Raw genomic sequence first — 14,981 nt, 5'->3', positions numbered from 1 at the left:
TGTAAGTCCCCCCCATACACACCCCTGTGTCACCCCTCACCTGGCTGGGTGTCCAGGATGGGCTGGAGTTGCCAGAAGCTCTGCTGCAGAGGGAAGCAGTAGTGACTGACATACATGTTCTCCCCACAGACCCGGTGCACCATGGGGTACCCCTCTGAATAGAGGGTGTGGGATAGAGCCTGGGGCCTGATCCTCCCCCCATGGATATGCAGGGAAAGGGCCTGCCAGGGCAGCGGTCCCCTTGAGGCAGACAGGACCTCGGGACCCCACGGGGCCATCACCTGCTTACCACAGTCCCTGCTATAGCAGTGTCCAGTCACTGTTGTCATGGGAATGTCACCCGCTTGCCATGCCCCCTGCTATGTCCATGCACAGTCACTGTCGCCATGGCGGCAACCAAGTTACAACACTTCCTGCTACCTCAGCTCACAGTCACTGTCACCATGGCAACAACAGCCAGTTTACCTCCATCCTGACAACATCACCTCGCCTTCACTGTAGCCAAAGTGAGGATACCTGGCTACCACCATTCCCCACGGCATTGTTCTACCACCCCTCCAGTTACAGGAGTTACCAACAGCCCTCGCACAGTTATCATGTAGTCATGGGGACGTCACCCAATTGTCACCTCTGTACCATTGCTCCAGTCATGCTGACGCTGCCCAATTACTACCATCCATGAGTATTGGGGTTTGGGGAGGGAGCTGTCCCCTGGAATGATGAGGGAGAAAATGTGGGACCCCAGTCCCAGCACCCATCTCATTAGAGTGTGGTACCTACCAGGAACTGGGAGCCTCGAGCAGCCAGAGACAAACCAAGGAACATGTTCATGGCACCAGGGGTCCCTGACAGAGGAGAGATGCACACCAGGCTGAGCAAATAAACTCCATTCCTGTCCCAGAGCAGAGGATAGAACCAAGAATTCCTGACTCCCAGCTCCCCCTGCTATAACCACTAGACCCCCCCCCCACACACACACACAGCTGGGAATAGAACCCAGGAGTCCTGGCTCCCAGCCCCACCCCCCACTCTCAGAAATGGTCACAGAACCCAAGAGTCCTGGCTCCCACCCCAATCCTATTGCTGCCCCCCACAGCACAGGGTGCCCCTACTCTGGATGGGGATCTCCTGGCAGCATCTGGAGCCCGGGTCACACTTGTAGACTTTGCCGGTTTCATTCACGTTTCCTGTCTGCGGCGGGGCCCAAACAATCAGCCTGCGGGAAAAAAGTATGGAGGGCTAGGGGATGGCCCACACACCCAGGGGACTGAGGCCCAGGGGAGGCAGCCCAGCCAGACATGCCCCTCAGCCTTGGGCACAAGTCTTGTGGGGTCCCACGTTCAGCCCTTACCCTCCAGTGCTGGAATTCCCGAACTGCAAGACGCTCTGCCCAAACCCCTCTGCTGCCTCCTGGAAGGTGATGGGTCCCTCCACGTCCACGCTGAATCCACGGCTCGGTGCCAGCACTGCAGGGGTTAAACAGTCACCAGTTAGAGCTTCCCTGATGAAGACCAGACCAGTGGTTGGGGCTTTCTGGCTATGGGACTGAATTCCAGCCCACAACTCTTACCCACCAAATCCCACTCCTCTCCCAAAGCCAGGGATAGAACCCAGGCGTCCTGACTCCCAGCTCCTCACCACTGGCTCCCAGCTGTCTAGCCCTCAAGGGCTATTTGATGCAAATCATTCCCCACATTCATTTGCATAGCACCACTGCCAGACACTCCTATTTAAATATAAATATCATGAGTAGAGCACTACGAAATTCAACGTCCATTTTGGTCAATTTCACGGTCACCGGATTTTAAATATCATAAATTTCATGATTTCAGCTCTTTAAATCTGAAATTTCACAGTGTTGTAATTGAAGGGGTCCTCACGCAAAAGGAGTTATGGGGGTGTGGGGGGGTCGAAAGGTTATGGGGGGGGGCTGTGGCACTGCTACCCTTACTCCTGTGCTGCTGCCGGTGGTGGCACTGCCTTCAGAGCTCGGCATCTGGCCAACAGCCATTCCTCTCTAGCCACCCAGCTCTGAAGGCAGCACAGAAGTAAGGGTGGCACTACTGTGACCCCCCTAAAATAACCCTGTAACTCCCCTGCAACACCCTTTTGGGTCAGGACCCCCAGTTGGAGAAATGCTGGTCTCCCCCATGAAATTTGTACAGGATCAGGTAAAAGCACATAAAAGACCAGATTTCACAGTCTGGGTCATGTTTTTCATGACTGTGAATTTGGTAGGGCATGAGTGGATTCAGTGCTAGTGACGGAAGTCCTAGATTTATCTCCATCCGCTTTCCTGATGCTGATCCATGGCAGATGCACTTCCTGTAGGTACAGAAGGGTTAGATCGGTTTTCATAGATTGATAGACTCTATGGCCATGTAGCCAGTGATTTTAGTTATTATTCACTTGTTGTATGATGTTATGATTATGTTATATCATATATATTCTTTGTATGTTAACTAGAGTTAATTTGTAGGGTTATAAAAGTGTAAGATAGTTACTCTAAATACTGAACTAAGTACTAGAGATGACTAAAACAAGCTGAAATGTCATAGCCTGTAGGTTAAAGCCTGCAGGATTTTAGCTTTTGTTGTGCAAAATTACCCAGAAGATTAATATTAGATCATAAAAATACCATAAACGTGCATCTGTCTCAGACATGTGTCTTAACCATGGGATACAGCTTGTGTGTCAATGCTAATGAGAATAAAGGGAACTTACCCAGCTTATAGAAAATTGGGGTTCATTAAGTTTCCAGGGGAGACAGACCAATAAGGAAAAAGAGGTTGGACACTTTTATGGACACACGCAGATTGTAGGTGTAGACAGAATCACAGTATAAAAAGGGGATGCCCAGAATGGGAAAACTGAGCTCCCTCTGGGAGACTCCAGTAAGAATCATCCCTCTACTGATGATCAAGCCATGAGAGACCCATCAGACCCTAACACTATTGTCAGGGATGTGAGTATAACTATATTTGTAAATTGTGCATCGGTCTGTATAGAATTTCTATATGCTCGGGTAATCATAATTAACTTTAATAAAACTTATAAAATAGTCTAGACTTTGTACTAGTGAATTATAGATGGTCATTACCTTTGGTCTTTATGTGTTCCTAGAGGCTCAATTTGAAGCAAGTAACAGAGGTGACTTTCACTCTGTTAATCTTGAAACCGTAGGCGCGAGAGCCAAACCCATGGTGGTGTCACACCACATTACAAAATGTACTTTAAATAAAATAAAAGGCTACAGCTAGAAGGGACCATTGTGATCATCTATTTTGACCTCCTGCATAACAGAAGCCAGAGAACTTCCCCTGCATTTATTCCTGATTGAACCAGAGCAGATCTTGCAGAAAAATGTCCAATCTTGATTTAAAATGTCCAGTGATGAAGAATCCACCACAATTCTTGGCAAACTGTTCCAATGGTGACTTACACTTTCTGTTAAAAATGTCGGCTCTATTTTCAAAGGCCATGTCTACACTACCACTTATGTCAGCAAAACGTATGTCACTCAGGGATGTGAAAAAAACCACCCCTGAGCGACATAAGCTTCACCGGCATCAGTGGTAATATGCAGAACGCGATGGTGGGCAGAAGACCACCTCCTGTCAACATAGCTACTGCTGCTTGTTGAGATTGTTTAATTATGTTGACCGAAGAGCTCTCGCTCATCAGCACAGAACGGTTACACAAGTGTTCTTACATTGGCACAGCTACATGGGTACAGCTGTGCTGCTGTAAGATCGCTACCGTAGACATGGCCTTAGTTTGTCTAGTGTCAACTTTCAGCCATTCGATCATATTAGACCTTTATCTGCTAGATTAAAGAGACCAATGTTAAATATTTGTCCTCCTCATAGCTACTCAGACTGGGATTAAGTCAGACATTGACCTTCCCTTAACTAGACTGAGCTCCTGGAGTCTATCACTATGGAGCAGGTTTTCCAATCCTTTCGTTAGTCTCCTGGCACTTCTCTGACCCCTCTCCAATTTATCGACATCCTTCGTGAATTGTGGGCACCTGAACTGGACTCACTATTCCAGCAGCAGTCACACCAAGGCCGTATACAGAAGGAAAATAACCGCTCTGCTCCTACTCGAGGGTCCCCTGTTCACGCATACAGAGATCGCAATAGCCCGTTTGGTCACAGCATCGCATTGGTCAGTTTGTGTCGCAGGAGCCAGAGCTGAGTCCCTCCAAACTCATGTCACACACAAATCACCAAACAGCCAGTGGAGGCTACACTGAACCCCAACCACACAGGGTAGCTAACTCCCCCCAATGCAAAACTCACCGCATGGGACTGGCTGGGAGAAGTGGGTGAGTGGAGAAACCCATCCCTGACTGGCTGTCTTCCCCACATCCCGCACCTCCTGGAGACAGGCAGCCAATCAGGACTTCCAAAGTAGGCAGCAGGGCTGAGAGAAATTGTGGGAGAGAAGTAGGGAGTGTAATAATCTCTCAGGTTGGCTCTGCTCTCCTCTCCCACCGCCTGCTCCATCCCTGCAAGCCCGGCCCTGGGAAGCAGAGTCCCCTGCTTGGAGCTGACCCTTTTAGGCTTGGAGGCAGTAAAGACTCTCCAGATTGGTAGGAGGAGGAAATGTGGGGCAAGGTGGGGTGCAGAATCGTGGGGTTGGAGGGCGGGGTTGGAAAATTGTCAGGCTGGCTGGACAAAAGCAGGTGCTTGGAGAGCGGGGCAGGCACCCCCAATCTTCCCTTCTTAGGCCTCGTCTCCCAGTGCGCCTCAAAGCCCCAAGTCTGTCATCTTCATTCTCAGCCACCACAAAGTCTGCCCTCCCCCATGCCCTGCAAGGTCCCAGCCTCACAGACAGAGCAGACGTGACTTTGAAGCAGGAGGAACCTGTGTTGGCTTTATAGCAGGACTTTGCCAACCACGTCCACTTCCTGCCCACCAACCCCATTCCCAGCCACATCCTACCAAGCACACATACCGCACGGAGAGGGAGAGTCATACACACCCCTATGCCCTCCCAAAGAGACCCAACAAATGGCCACATCTCAGTGCCGGGTGAGTGAATCGCTGTACAAACAGCTCCTATGCCCCACCTCAGATGTGGCTGCATCCCAGTGCCAAAGAACTTCAGGGATTCCATGCCAGCAAAATACGGATTTTATGTGCATTGTAACATGTTTTGATGTGGTATTTTCTAATAAAATAACCTCTGGAGAATGAGAATTATAATCCAGTGTCAATACATGCTCCTCACCTGTGTATGTAAATAGAGCCACACCAACTTTAGACCATGCCCTGAACTGTTCATTGCTTATCAACATAGCCTCTTTGACTCTGTTTAGATTGGCACCGGGGGCCTGTTTCACACATTTTAACAATTTCTCTCTCTCTCATTGTTCATTTGTGGCCAATACCATATCTCTCTGGCTCTGCACTTACATTTCTCCATGTCCAAGCGTCCTTCATGTCCTCTTGTGAGCATGTCAGCTGGGAACGTGTTGATATGTAATGTCTTGGCCACCCGATGTTAATAGCCTCGAATACCCTCAGTAAACTCCCATCATTAGCTGTAGCCTCAGCAAATTCATTCCCAAACCTTTCTGAGACTGAGCACCAGACCCCACTCCCCTCTCAGAGCTGGGGCTAGAGCCCAGGAGTCCTGACTCCCAGCTCATTCAAGCTTCCCTTTTGTCTAGTCCTTGGGGACCATTATACGTGAATCATACCATGCATTCATTTGCATAGCAGCAGAAACTCCCACGTGAAGACTAACTATCAGGAACGGATTTAGCACTGGTGAATGAAGCCCTTGATTTATCTCTTGCTGACCCAGATTCATAGGGGGAGGCGGGGAACACTTTCTGTAGGGTAGCAGGGGCAGATCAGCCTTCATAGAATTACAGAACATAATGCCAGGAGGAACCGCTTTGAGCATCAATCTGACTTCCTATGTAACACAAGCCAGAGAGCTTCTCTGAATTAATGCCTGTTTGAACCAGACTGGAACATTTAGAAAAAGATCCAGTCTTGATTTAAAATTTCCAGTGACAGGGTGTTAGACCCTCAGCAGGGGCCTTTTTACGGGATGGGGGAGCAGGCATATACTGGACACAGTGCTGGTATATAATACTTTAAATACTTTTTATGGTTTACAAAATGGATCTTAGTTAGACGTTTTTATGGTTAGTTGAGGTTTAGTTTAGTTACAAGATACAGGGAGTTTACAAGTACCTCACCACATATAAACAGGTCTTTGGATTATTGAAAGATGTTAAATTGCACATGTGTGTAGTTTTTATTTATAATTTACTTTGTGACGTTATTCTTTTTTTGTTTTTGTTGTTTTGGCCCTTTACCCTTTGTTTTAAAGAGACAATTTTGGGCAGGCTGCCATGATCCAAGGCACGCCATTTTTTAATTTTTTATACATTTTTATAGCAGTTCTACTGGTGTTATTTCCTTATCTGCTGATTCTTCATTTTTTCCAAGGACATAAAGTTATTTGGTACAAATAGGTTTTAACCACTCGACCTTTAAGTTCTTGCTTTGGTTGCCAAAATGCAGGTTATAGACACAGTTTTCAAACACACGACAGCCACACTAAACCCCATGGCCTATAACATGTTACATAGATACATAGTTTTTTTATATCTCAATATTCCCCATGTTGATACATGATTAATACCATTAATTATTATATTATTTTATAATTTTGCAAGCCATTTAATTTTATATACTATTTGCCTTAGAACTTTTTGTTGCTTTTTTATTTGGCAGTATAAACATAACGTAATAAAGGTTATTAAAATTATTAATACAAATAGTATAACCATAGGATGCAACATTAAAGTTGGAAAAGCTGTAAAGCTTGGAAGACCATTTCTTAAAAACATTATGCTAATGATGGACTGTTAATTTTTGGGGTGGTCTTTTTTATTTTATTTTAATATTTGACCATTGTGGACTGGAAGGTTTATTTTTTTAATTGAGCAGATTTAGATATAAATCACTTTGTGATGTCATTAGTCTTTTTGACAAAATGCAGGTCATGCACTCCAGTTTCAAACTCACAACAGCCACACTAGGCCCCATAGAGGATATCATATTACATATGATATCCCAACAAGGGAATCCACCACGACCCTTGGTAAATTGTTGCAGTCACTAATTACTCTCGCTGTTAAAAATGTTACACCTTATTTCCAGTCTAAATTTGTCTAGCTTCAACTCCCAAGCCATTGGATTGTGTTAGAACTGTATCTTCTAAACCAGGGGTTCTCATCCTTTTTCTCTCTGAGGCCCCCCTCAACATGCTATAAAAATTCCAGGGCCCGGGGGGGGGGCAGAGGGGCCTTGGGCACAGGTGTAGTTTGACTTCTATTGGGGGGAGACAGGGGACAATGGGGCTCGAGCCCCACATAGCAGGTGGGGGGCTTAGCTCAAAAAGTTTGAAAACAGCTTAAGGTGCAGGAAGAGGGTAGTTGGGGCTCTGTGTGGGCAGGGGGGTAAATCAAGATGCAGGGAGGGAGTAGCTGAGGATGCAGGGAGGGCATAGCTCAGGGTGCAGGGAGAGGGTAGTTAGGGGCTGTGTGTGGGCAGGGGGGTAGCTCAAGGTGTAAGGAGAGGGGTATTAGGGACTGTGCTGGGAGGACTCCCCTGTGCTCCCTGTTCCCAGAGGGGTCTGCCAGCCCCAGACCTGGGGGGCTCTTATCGGCTGCCACTGTGGGAGCAAAGGGGGCTCGGAGCTTCAGTCTAGGGCACCAGCAGGAAAGGCAGGACTGCTGCTACTGCTGCTTGCTCCATGCACCAGCCAGAGCAGGAGCTGTCCCACATTGCCGGGCTCTGGCTTCCCACCTCTGAGCTGGCCAGGGGCGGGGAGTGGGGGGGGGAGGTGTGGAGCTGCCCTGGGACTGCCGTGATTTTGTGCTGCAGTTGGGGGGGAGGGGCAATGCCCCCATGTCCCCAATTCTGCCCATGCGCTCAGGGCTTCTGCCCCACAGGGAGCACCGGAGCTCAGGGATTCAGCCCTGCGCCTCCCCCTGTCTCAGCCCCACAGGGGGGCACCAAGAAAAAGGGATTCAGCCCCGCACTTCCGCCAGCTTCAGCCCCACAGGGGGACGACAGGGATCGGGGCTTCTGCCGCAGAGCCCCGCAGCCCCCTTGAAAGGGCTCGCGGACTCCCTTTGGGCCGTGCACCCCCGGTTGAGAACCGCTGTGCTAGACTAAAGAGTCCATCATCAAACATTTGTTCCCCGGTAGGTATTCATAGACTGAGATGAGCACTCCTTAGTCTTCACTTCATTCATCTAAACAGTGATCGATTGAGCTCCTTGAGCCTATCAGGCAGGTTTTCTAATGTTTCAATCATTCTCATGGCTGTTCTCTGAACCCTCTAGAGTTTATCAACATCCTTCTTGCAGTGTGGGCTCCAGAACTGGCCACAGGAGTCCAGCAGAGGTTGCACCAGGACCAAATACAGAGGTAAAATAACCTCTCCGCTCCTACACGAGATTCCCCTGCTTAGCATCCAAGGATTGGCCACCGCACAGGGGGGAGGGATCGCTCAGTAGGGGGGAGGGATCGCTCAGTGGTTTGAGCATCGGTCTGCTAAACACAGGGTTGTGAGTTCAATCCTTGGGGGGCCACTTAGGGATCTGGGGCAAAATCACTACTTGGTCCTGCTGCTACTGTCAGGGTCCCTTCCAGATCTATGAGATAGGTATAGCTCCATATATTACATAGCACCGGAAGCAACTTCACCCAGGCAGTTCTTGGTCTCTCTGCCGAGTCTATCAATTAGTGCAGGGTGGCCTGGTAAGCTTGTGTTGTGGGAGCCACAGCTGAGACCCTCCAGGGCTATAGGAGGACCAGATATGGGGTTGGCTGGGTGGGGGCAAAGGGGGTGGGGGAGGAGCTGAGGTGGCATCCTCCTTTCATCCCCCAGTCTGTCCCCCTTTCCCATCCCATCCCCCTCATCCTTAGCCACCCCAAAGTCTGCCCCCCTCCATTCCCTAATGGGTCCAGGCCACACAGACAGGAGAGACATGACATTGAACCAGGAGGAAGTGGCTGTGGTTTTACAGCAGGATTGCACAATTGCAAACACTGCATCCACTTCACACCTGCCGGACCCTCCCCCCACATCCTACAGAGCACACATGCCCCCACAGAGAAAGGGAGTCACACCTGTGACCCACTCCCATCCCAGAGAGTCTGGGGGGGAACAGAACACAGAGGGAACTGAACCCAGGAGTCCTGATTACCAGCCCTCCCCCACACAAGACACTAGAGCCCAATTCCTCTCCCAGAGCCGAGGAGTCCTGATGCACAGGCCTCCTGCTGTAACCCACCTACCCCACTCCTCTCCCACAGCCAGCCAAGGAAAGGACCCAAGAGTCCTGAGCATCCAACTGCTCCCATCCCCCTGCCAGAGGGGTACTCGCTGGGCACCCAGGTGGAGGAGCCCAGCTTTCCCCAGTCCCTCTGGCTGGCACTTACCTGCACACAGGTAGAGGATCAGAGGCAGGGGGTCCATCCTGCGCTGGGTGAGGGGTGTCTATGGAACGTGGATGCTCTCGTAGGACGTGTGAGGTTCAAGGGCACTGCCTGGAGAGGAGGCAGCAGAGTGCAGAGGAAAGAGAAGTGGTATCTGAAAAGAGAGAAACACTGCCAGGGGTGGAGGGGGGACTCAGGGTGTTATAGGGCGGGAATAGAATGGAGAAGATGGGGGGGGAAAGTCAACTACACTGACACACCCGATGAGTCAGACACACACACAGCTGTATTGCGACAGATGAAAAACAAACAAATAAAATGACCAAACACACACACCCTGAACTCCTCCATCCCCCTCCCCCTCCATGCTATTGGTCAGCTAGTCATTTTCCACCCTCCCTCCCCCCCCGCCCATCCTTTGTAAATTCAAACAACCCTCTAGTTTCAAATCTTGGAGAAAATACTGCGCACACACCTATCCTGAAACAAACACACACGCAACCAGACAGACAACTGGACAGAGACACAGACACACACAGCTACACTGAGACAGACAGATACACAATTAGAAACAACTGCAGTGAGATATGCACACAGCTAAACAGACACTCTTACAAACTCAGGGCCATCCTTGGGCACACGCAGAATATGCAGCTGCATAGGGCAGGGCACCTGAAAATTTGGGGCACCCCTGGGTCTTAATATCCACCCATCCGCCTCCTCCTATGCCTTTTTTATGGCAACTGCAGCCTGGTGAGTCTTCCTCTGGAGGGGATCTAGGCCTTGTCTACACTGGCAAGTTGGAGCGCATTAAATCAGCCCGGGGCGCCATAACTCCTGAGGTGTCCACACTGGCAAGCGCATGTAGAGTGCCCGGACCCCGCAGCTGGAGCGCCCCTCGTAATCCACCTCCACGAGAGGCATAGAGGTTTCTGCGCCTGGGATGAAGCGCCGCAGTGCCAGTGTGGATGCGCTGGCCTATTACTGCGCTCTGATGGACCTCCAGGACGTGTCCCACAATGCCTGTTCTAGCCACTCTGGTCATCAGTTTGAACTCTACTGCCCTGGCCTCAGGTGACCAACCGTCAGACCTGTCCTTTAAATTATCTGGGAAATTTGAAAGCATATCTTTCCAGGCGACCATGCCTCCATGCGCCAGGCGATCCCCAGCAAGACCCCTACTTATACAGCCCAATATGATGTTGGCCTTCTTGGCAACAAGAGCACATTGCTGACTCATAACCAGCTTCTCATCCACTCTAATCCCCAGGTCCTTTTCTGCAGAATTCTCTCTCAGTCTGTTTGGAAAGAGCCCAGCACTCCAGTGATCACTGCTGCTGATTCTGTGCTTAAGGCTGTTGACAAGTTCTGCTATCTTGGAAGCGTACCCTTCTCCGGTATAAACACTGTTGACGATGTAATTGCTCAACTAGCCAAAGCCAGCGCTGCTTTTGGAAGATTGACCAAACGCCTAGGGAATGACGCTGGTGTTAAACTTCATAGGAAGGTAGCAGTTTGTCAGGCAGTTGGACAGTCACCAGTTGTCCTGATGTATGGATCAGAGTCGTGGACCATATATCGCTCCACATTTTGAAACTAGATCAGTTCCATATGCGCTGCCTCAGGAAGATCGCCCATGTGAATTGGTGGGACAGAATTCCAAAAACGGAGTCCTTTTAGCTGTGTGGTATCATGGGCACGGAAGCAATGCTTATGAACAAATCGTTTCTCTGGACTGGTTATGTTATGAAGATGGATAACACGTGGATACCGAAGATGGTCTTCTACTGCCAGCTTGTTTGTGGAAAACACTCCTTTGGCGGTTAGTATAAGCCAGTGGTCCCCTACGTGGTCCCATCGGGTGCCATGGTGCCCGCCAGGGCGTGTATATGCGCCCACCTACTGGCTGCTGGACTGCTAGGGGCAGATTTTCATACAATTCAAGCACACGTTACCACAATTACACACTCAGGTGTGTTAAATGCAAGTGCAAATTGTCAATTCTGTTGTTCCTTTATGCATGTTATTGCAGTAGTTAATTGGGTGATTACATATGCACTTTGCACAGATAACTGCACCCTACATCTAATTGCAAATGGAGCTCTAGGGCTACATATACCTTCTGAAATATAAGACCCAACACCAAATTTCTTAACGAGAACTGCATATGTAGTTCCCACGTGGATTCTTATTGCTTTAGTTAACTTCCACCGGCCCAACATGAGAACTGGAAATGCCATCAGAAATTTATATTGTGCACCTTTCAGTTTCCAGGCTGCTTACTGAACATTATATCAGATAAGCCACAGTAGATACCTCCTGTCAGTCAGGCCCTCTCTATGATGTAGCATCTTGCCCTAAACTATTTCCAGCCTTGATACCATGGGTCGCAGCCAGTGAAAGGCGCATTTCTGAGAGCTCTAGAGGGGACAAAGCTCCAGGGACTCCAGGCGTTGTTACCACCACATCATCTGAATCTGCTCACAGCAGGATCAAGCTCGGCCACCTCTTCCACCACAGCTGCTGTTGTGGCAGCCACACCAGGGTAGATCAATTCTCAGTCCAGGCACCAGAACCTCTTTTGAGTGTGGGCCTGGTGCCATGGCGCCAATTGAACGCGATGTTGGTGGCAGTTCAATCATGGGAGATTTCCCACCAATTGCCAGGGTAGATGCTGCAGACATGAGCTCTCAGCTCAACCCCATGAATACTGACCTACAGGTTTAGCTCTTTACTTACTCAGCCACTTTCACTGCAAATTTCAACACCAACATCTTGGTGCTCCATCGTGTGGTGTTCCAGCAGATGGGCAGGGGTCAGTGCATTACCTGCACTGATTTTTGTTGCACAATTCTTGCAGAGCATGCTGGAAAGAATTTTTCAAAAGCAATTGGTTTACCAGATTTTAAGCTATAGCTATTAACAATTCGATCTGTTAGATGTAGACGTGATCATTCCCACTAGAAGGCTAGGCCAAAATACTCACTGTGAGCAGATTCTACCACTCCTCTCCCCCCACATTCTGTAGTTCTCTTCCTCTGCAGGGAGATCCATTGGAATGATTCATAATTTTTTTTTTCTTTTTTACAGAAACAATCTGGCGATTCTGACATGTTTTCATTAAATGTTGTGTTTGTCATGGGTGCACAGGGTTGGTGCTCTGGAACGGCTCTGAATGAAGTTCAGACAGGACCCTCTTGCAGTGCCAGGGCACACTCTCCCTTGGCTTCCGCACCTCCTTGGATCTCTTCCGACCTTGGAGCAGTCAGCACCCCTGTTCGTGCCATGAGCGCCCCAGGGTGGGGAAGCCTTACATGCCCCCGAAAGGGCCATGCACCCCAACTTCACAGTCAGCAGTGACTCAGCCAGCGAGGTGAAGCAGGAGGGTTTATAGTTGTCTGGAACATGGCATAGAACAGACCTTGTTAGCACAGAAAGCAGGAAGATTCAGCAAAGTCCATCCATTAAATCACCAGCTTCAGTCTGGTCATAGCCACAGGAGCTCAAACTTTGTACAGTTTGACTTGTGCAGCAGGCAGGCTGCCCCAGGACTGCGGCCAGAGAGGACGACTCCCCCTCCCGGCACTCACCCAACCCAGACTCCACCCATCCCACCTGGAGAACCAGAGTGCAGTATCCAGCCTGACTCATAAAAGACCTCCCCCGCCAGCCTCTGCTTGAACCAAAGCCCATCAGAAGAAAGACTTTCAATATGCAATGAAATGTCAGTGGGAGACACACCTAAGCCCCTCCAGACAAGGGTGACAGGATTAAGGAAACTCCCCTAACCTCATTTGCATCAAACATGGGACAGGGAGGCATCTCCATTAGCATACAGCAGGGGGAACAGAGATTCCAAGGCAAGAACCGCACTGAACTCTGGGACCAGGAAAGCAGGGAAGCACTGCATCATGGGGGATCTCTGCTCCAGATGTTAATGACGCCATGCCTGCACACACCCACTTATCAGACCAATTCTAGTAATAAATCCTCTGTTGGTATCCAAAATACTTAAGTTGTCTAATTACATTATGAGCTCCCTTGAAGGAGCACCACCAATAGCCAGGAATGATCAGTTCCTATTGTCTAGCCTGAACAAAACAACTTTGGTATTCTCCCTTGAGCCATCAGTTTATTCAAACAAATCTAGTCTTATTTCCCTGTAAAAACCCCTACCCACTCAAGTATGGGCTCTGATGCCTGGATCCAAATTTTACATCAGTTCCATTAGGACTTCATCTTCTCCTGACTGATTGTGCTGGGGGCTCTTCCTGTCTCCAGCACTCTGGACCCTCTGCTACCAACATCACCTGTGAACCTTGATGGTTTCATGCTTCACGGAATGCTGAGAACCCACCTCTCTCTCTCTCTCCGTGTAGCCTTCTGACCATGACTTGTGTGATCAGTTATAGTTTGCTAAGCCTAACATTGTAATCAAATTTAAGTTAGATTTAATATTATAACTGTTTTGTTTGTTTGGCTCCTATGGTTACTATTTAATAGTAGGATTTTATGTTTATATTTTGTATGATAAAGGATAAGGATAATAATGTAGTATGCATTAATGCATACATTATTATCCTCTGAGCCATTGGTAAAGATGCATCAGCCAGAATCTTGTGTCTGAAGCTGATTTCAAGGCAGTACTAGACCTTTAGGGTCACCACTTGTTAAAGAATGCAAGTATTATTTTCTCCTGCGTTTCAATTCGATGTTCCTGTACAATTGTTCCAATATGCTGTCTTGTTTTGTGTGTGAATGAGGAACATGTGTGTAGGAAAATAAGTGTGAAGGCCATCACTGGACCAGATGTTCTAGGGAGGTACCGAGGACAGACTAATGGGTGCCAGGAGATTTCAACATGCCCGTATTGAAATGTCAGAGGAGGGCAGATTGATGACTAAAGATGAGGCAGGCACCTATCAATGGGGACAGGATAGCTGTGATCAAAACCAGCATGGGGTAACTCCCTGAGAGACTGATGAAAGAACAAGGATGAGAAGAACAACTTGAGAAAACAAACACTGATTACAGCATGACGATGCAAAACTCATTGGTCCCAATGAAGGAAAATCACTATATAAACCAGGTGCTTTGCCATTTGAAATTTGGGTTCGTCCTGCCAAGACTTCCCCCAGAGCATCGTGTCACGACCGACAGAACCTGGCTTCTCCCTGCCCGAGATCAATCTAGCAGGCCACTCAATTGCTCCGGACCCTGGACTGGTAACTATAACATCGACTGGCGGGACTGTGTGTGTGTAAAAGAGATTGAATGCATATGCTAACTGTTGTATTTTTAATAAACGTGGCGTATTGCCTTGCCCCTGAAAAAGATCCCATGTGCTTCTTATAAGCATAACAACTACCCAGAAATAAATAACTTTCATGGTTAAGTTGGTTGCTTTCCCCCGCCTCCTCTCCCTTGTGGCTGTTTTTGGCTTCCTCATTCACTCTGCAGCAACACTCCTCATACCTGAGCTAAAGATCCCTGCAGTGCCCC

At 48.7% G+C, this 14,981-nt stretch overlaps 2 protein-coding genes across 2 annotated transcripts in view; one reads left to right on the top strand and one right to left on the bottom strand.

The window, feature by feature from the left end:
• The window catches only part of LOC115271355 (integrin alpha-D-like), a 24,192-nt gene extending 14,640 nt beyond the window's left edge, over positions 1 to 9,552 (bottom strand). The window contains 5 exon segments of the mRNA XM_029913292.1: positions 41 to 154; positions 777 to 845; positions 1,113 to 1,216; positions 1,352 to 1,466; positions 9,483 to 9,552. Coding sequence (XP_029769152.1) covers positions 41 to 154; positions 777 to 845; positions 1,113 to 1,216; positions 1,352 to 1,466; positions 9,483 to 9,519 — 439 coding nt within the window. The 5' untranslated portion in view covers positions 9,520 to 9,552.
• A 1,405-nt stretch (positions 9,553 to 10,957) lies between these two features.
• LOC115271354 (zinc finger protein 572-like) overlaps positions 10,958 to 14,981 on the top strand; it is a 26,409-nt gene continuing 22,385 nt past the window's right edge. Inside the window, exon 1 of the mRNA XM_029913291.1 lies at positions 10,958 to 10,986. Coding sequence (XP_029769151.1) covers positions 10,958 to 10,986 — 29 coding nt within the window. The remainder of the gene's footprint in view (positions 10,987 to 14,981) is intronic.

This window comes from Terrapene carolina, unplaced genomic scaffold (genome assembly GCF_002925995.2).
Source record: "Terrapene carolina triunguis isolate 2854851 unplaced genomic scaffold, T_m_triunguis-2.0 Scaffold571, whole genome shotgun sequence".
NCBI lineage: Eukaryota > Metazoa > Chordata > Testudines > Emydidae > Terrapene > Terrapene triunguis.
Note: the sequence above shows the minus strand (reverse complement) of the source record. Positions and strands in the feature narration are given on the sequence as shown.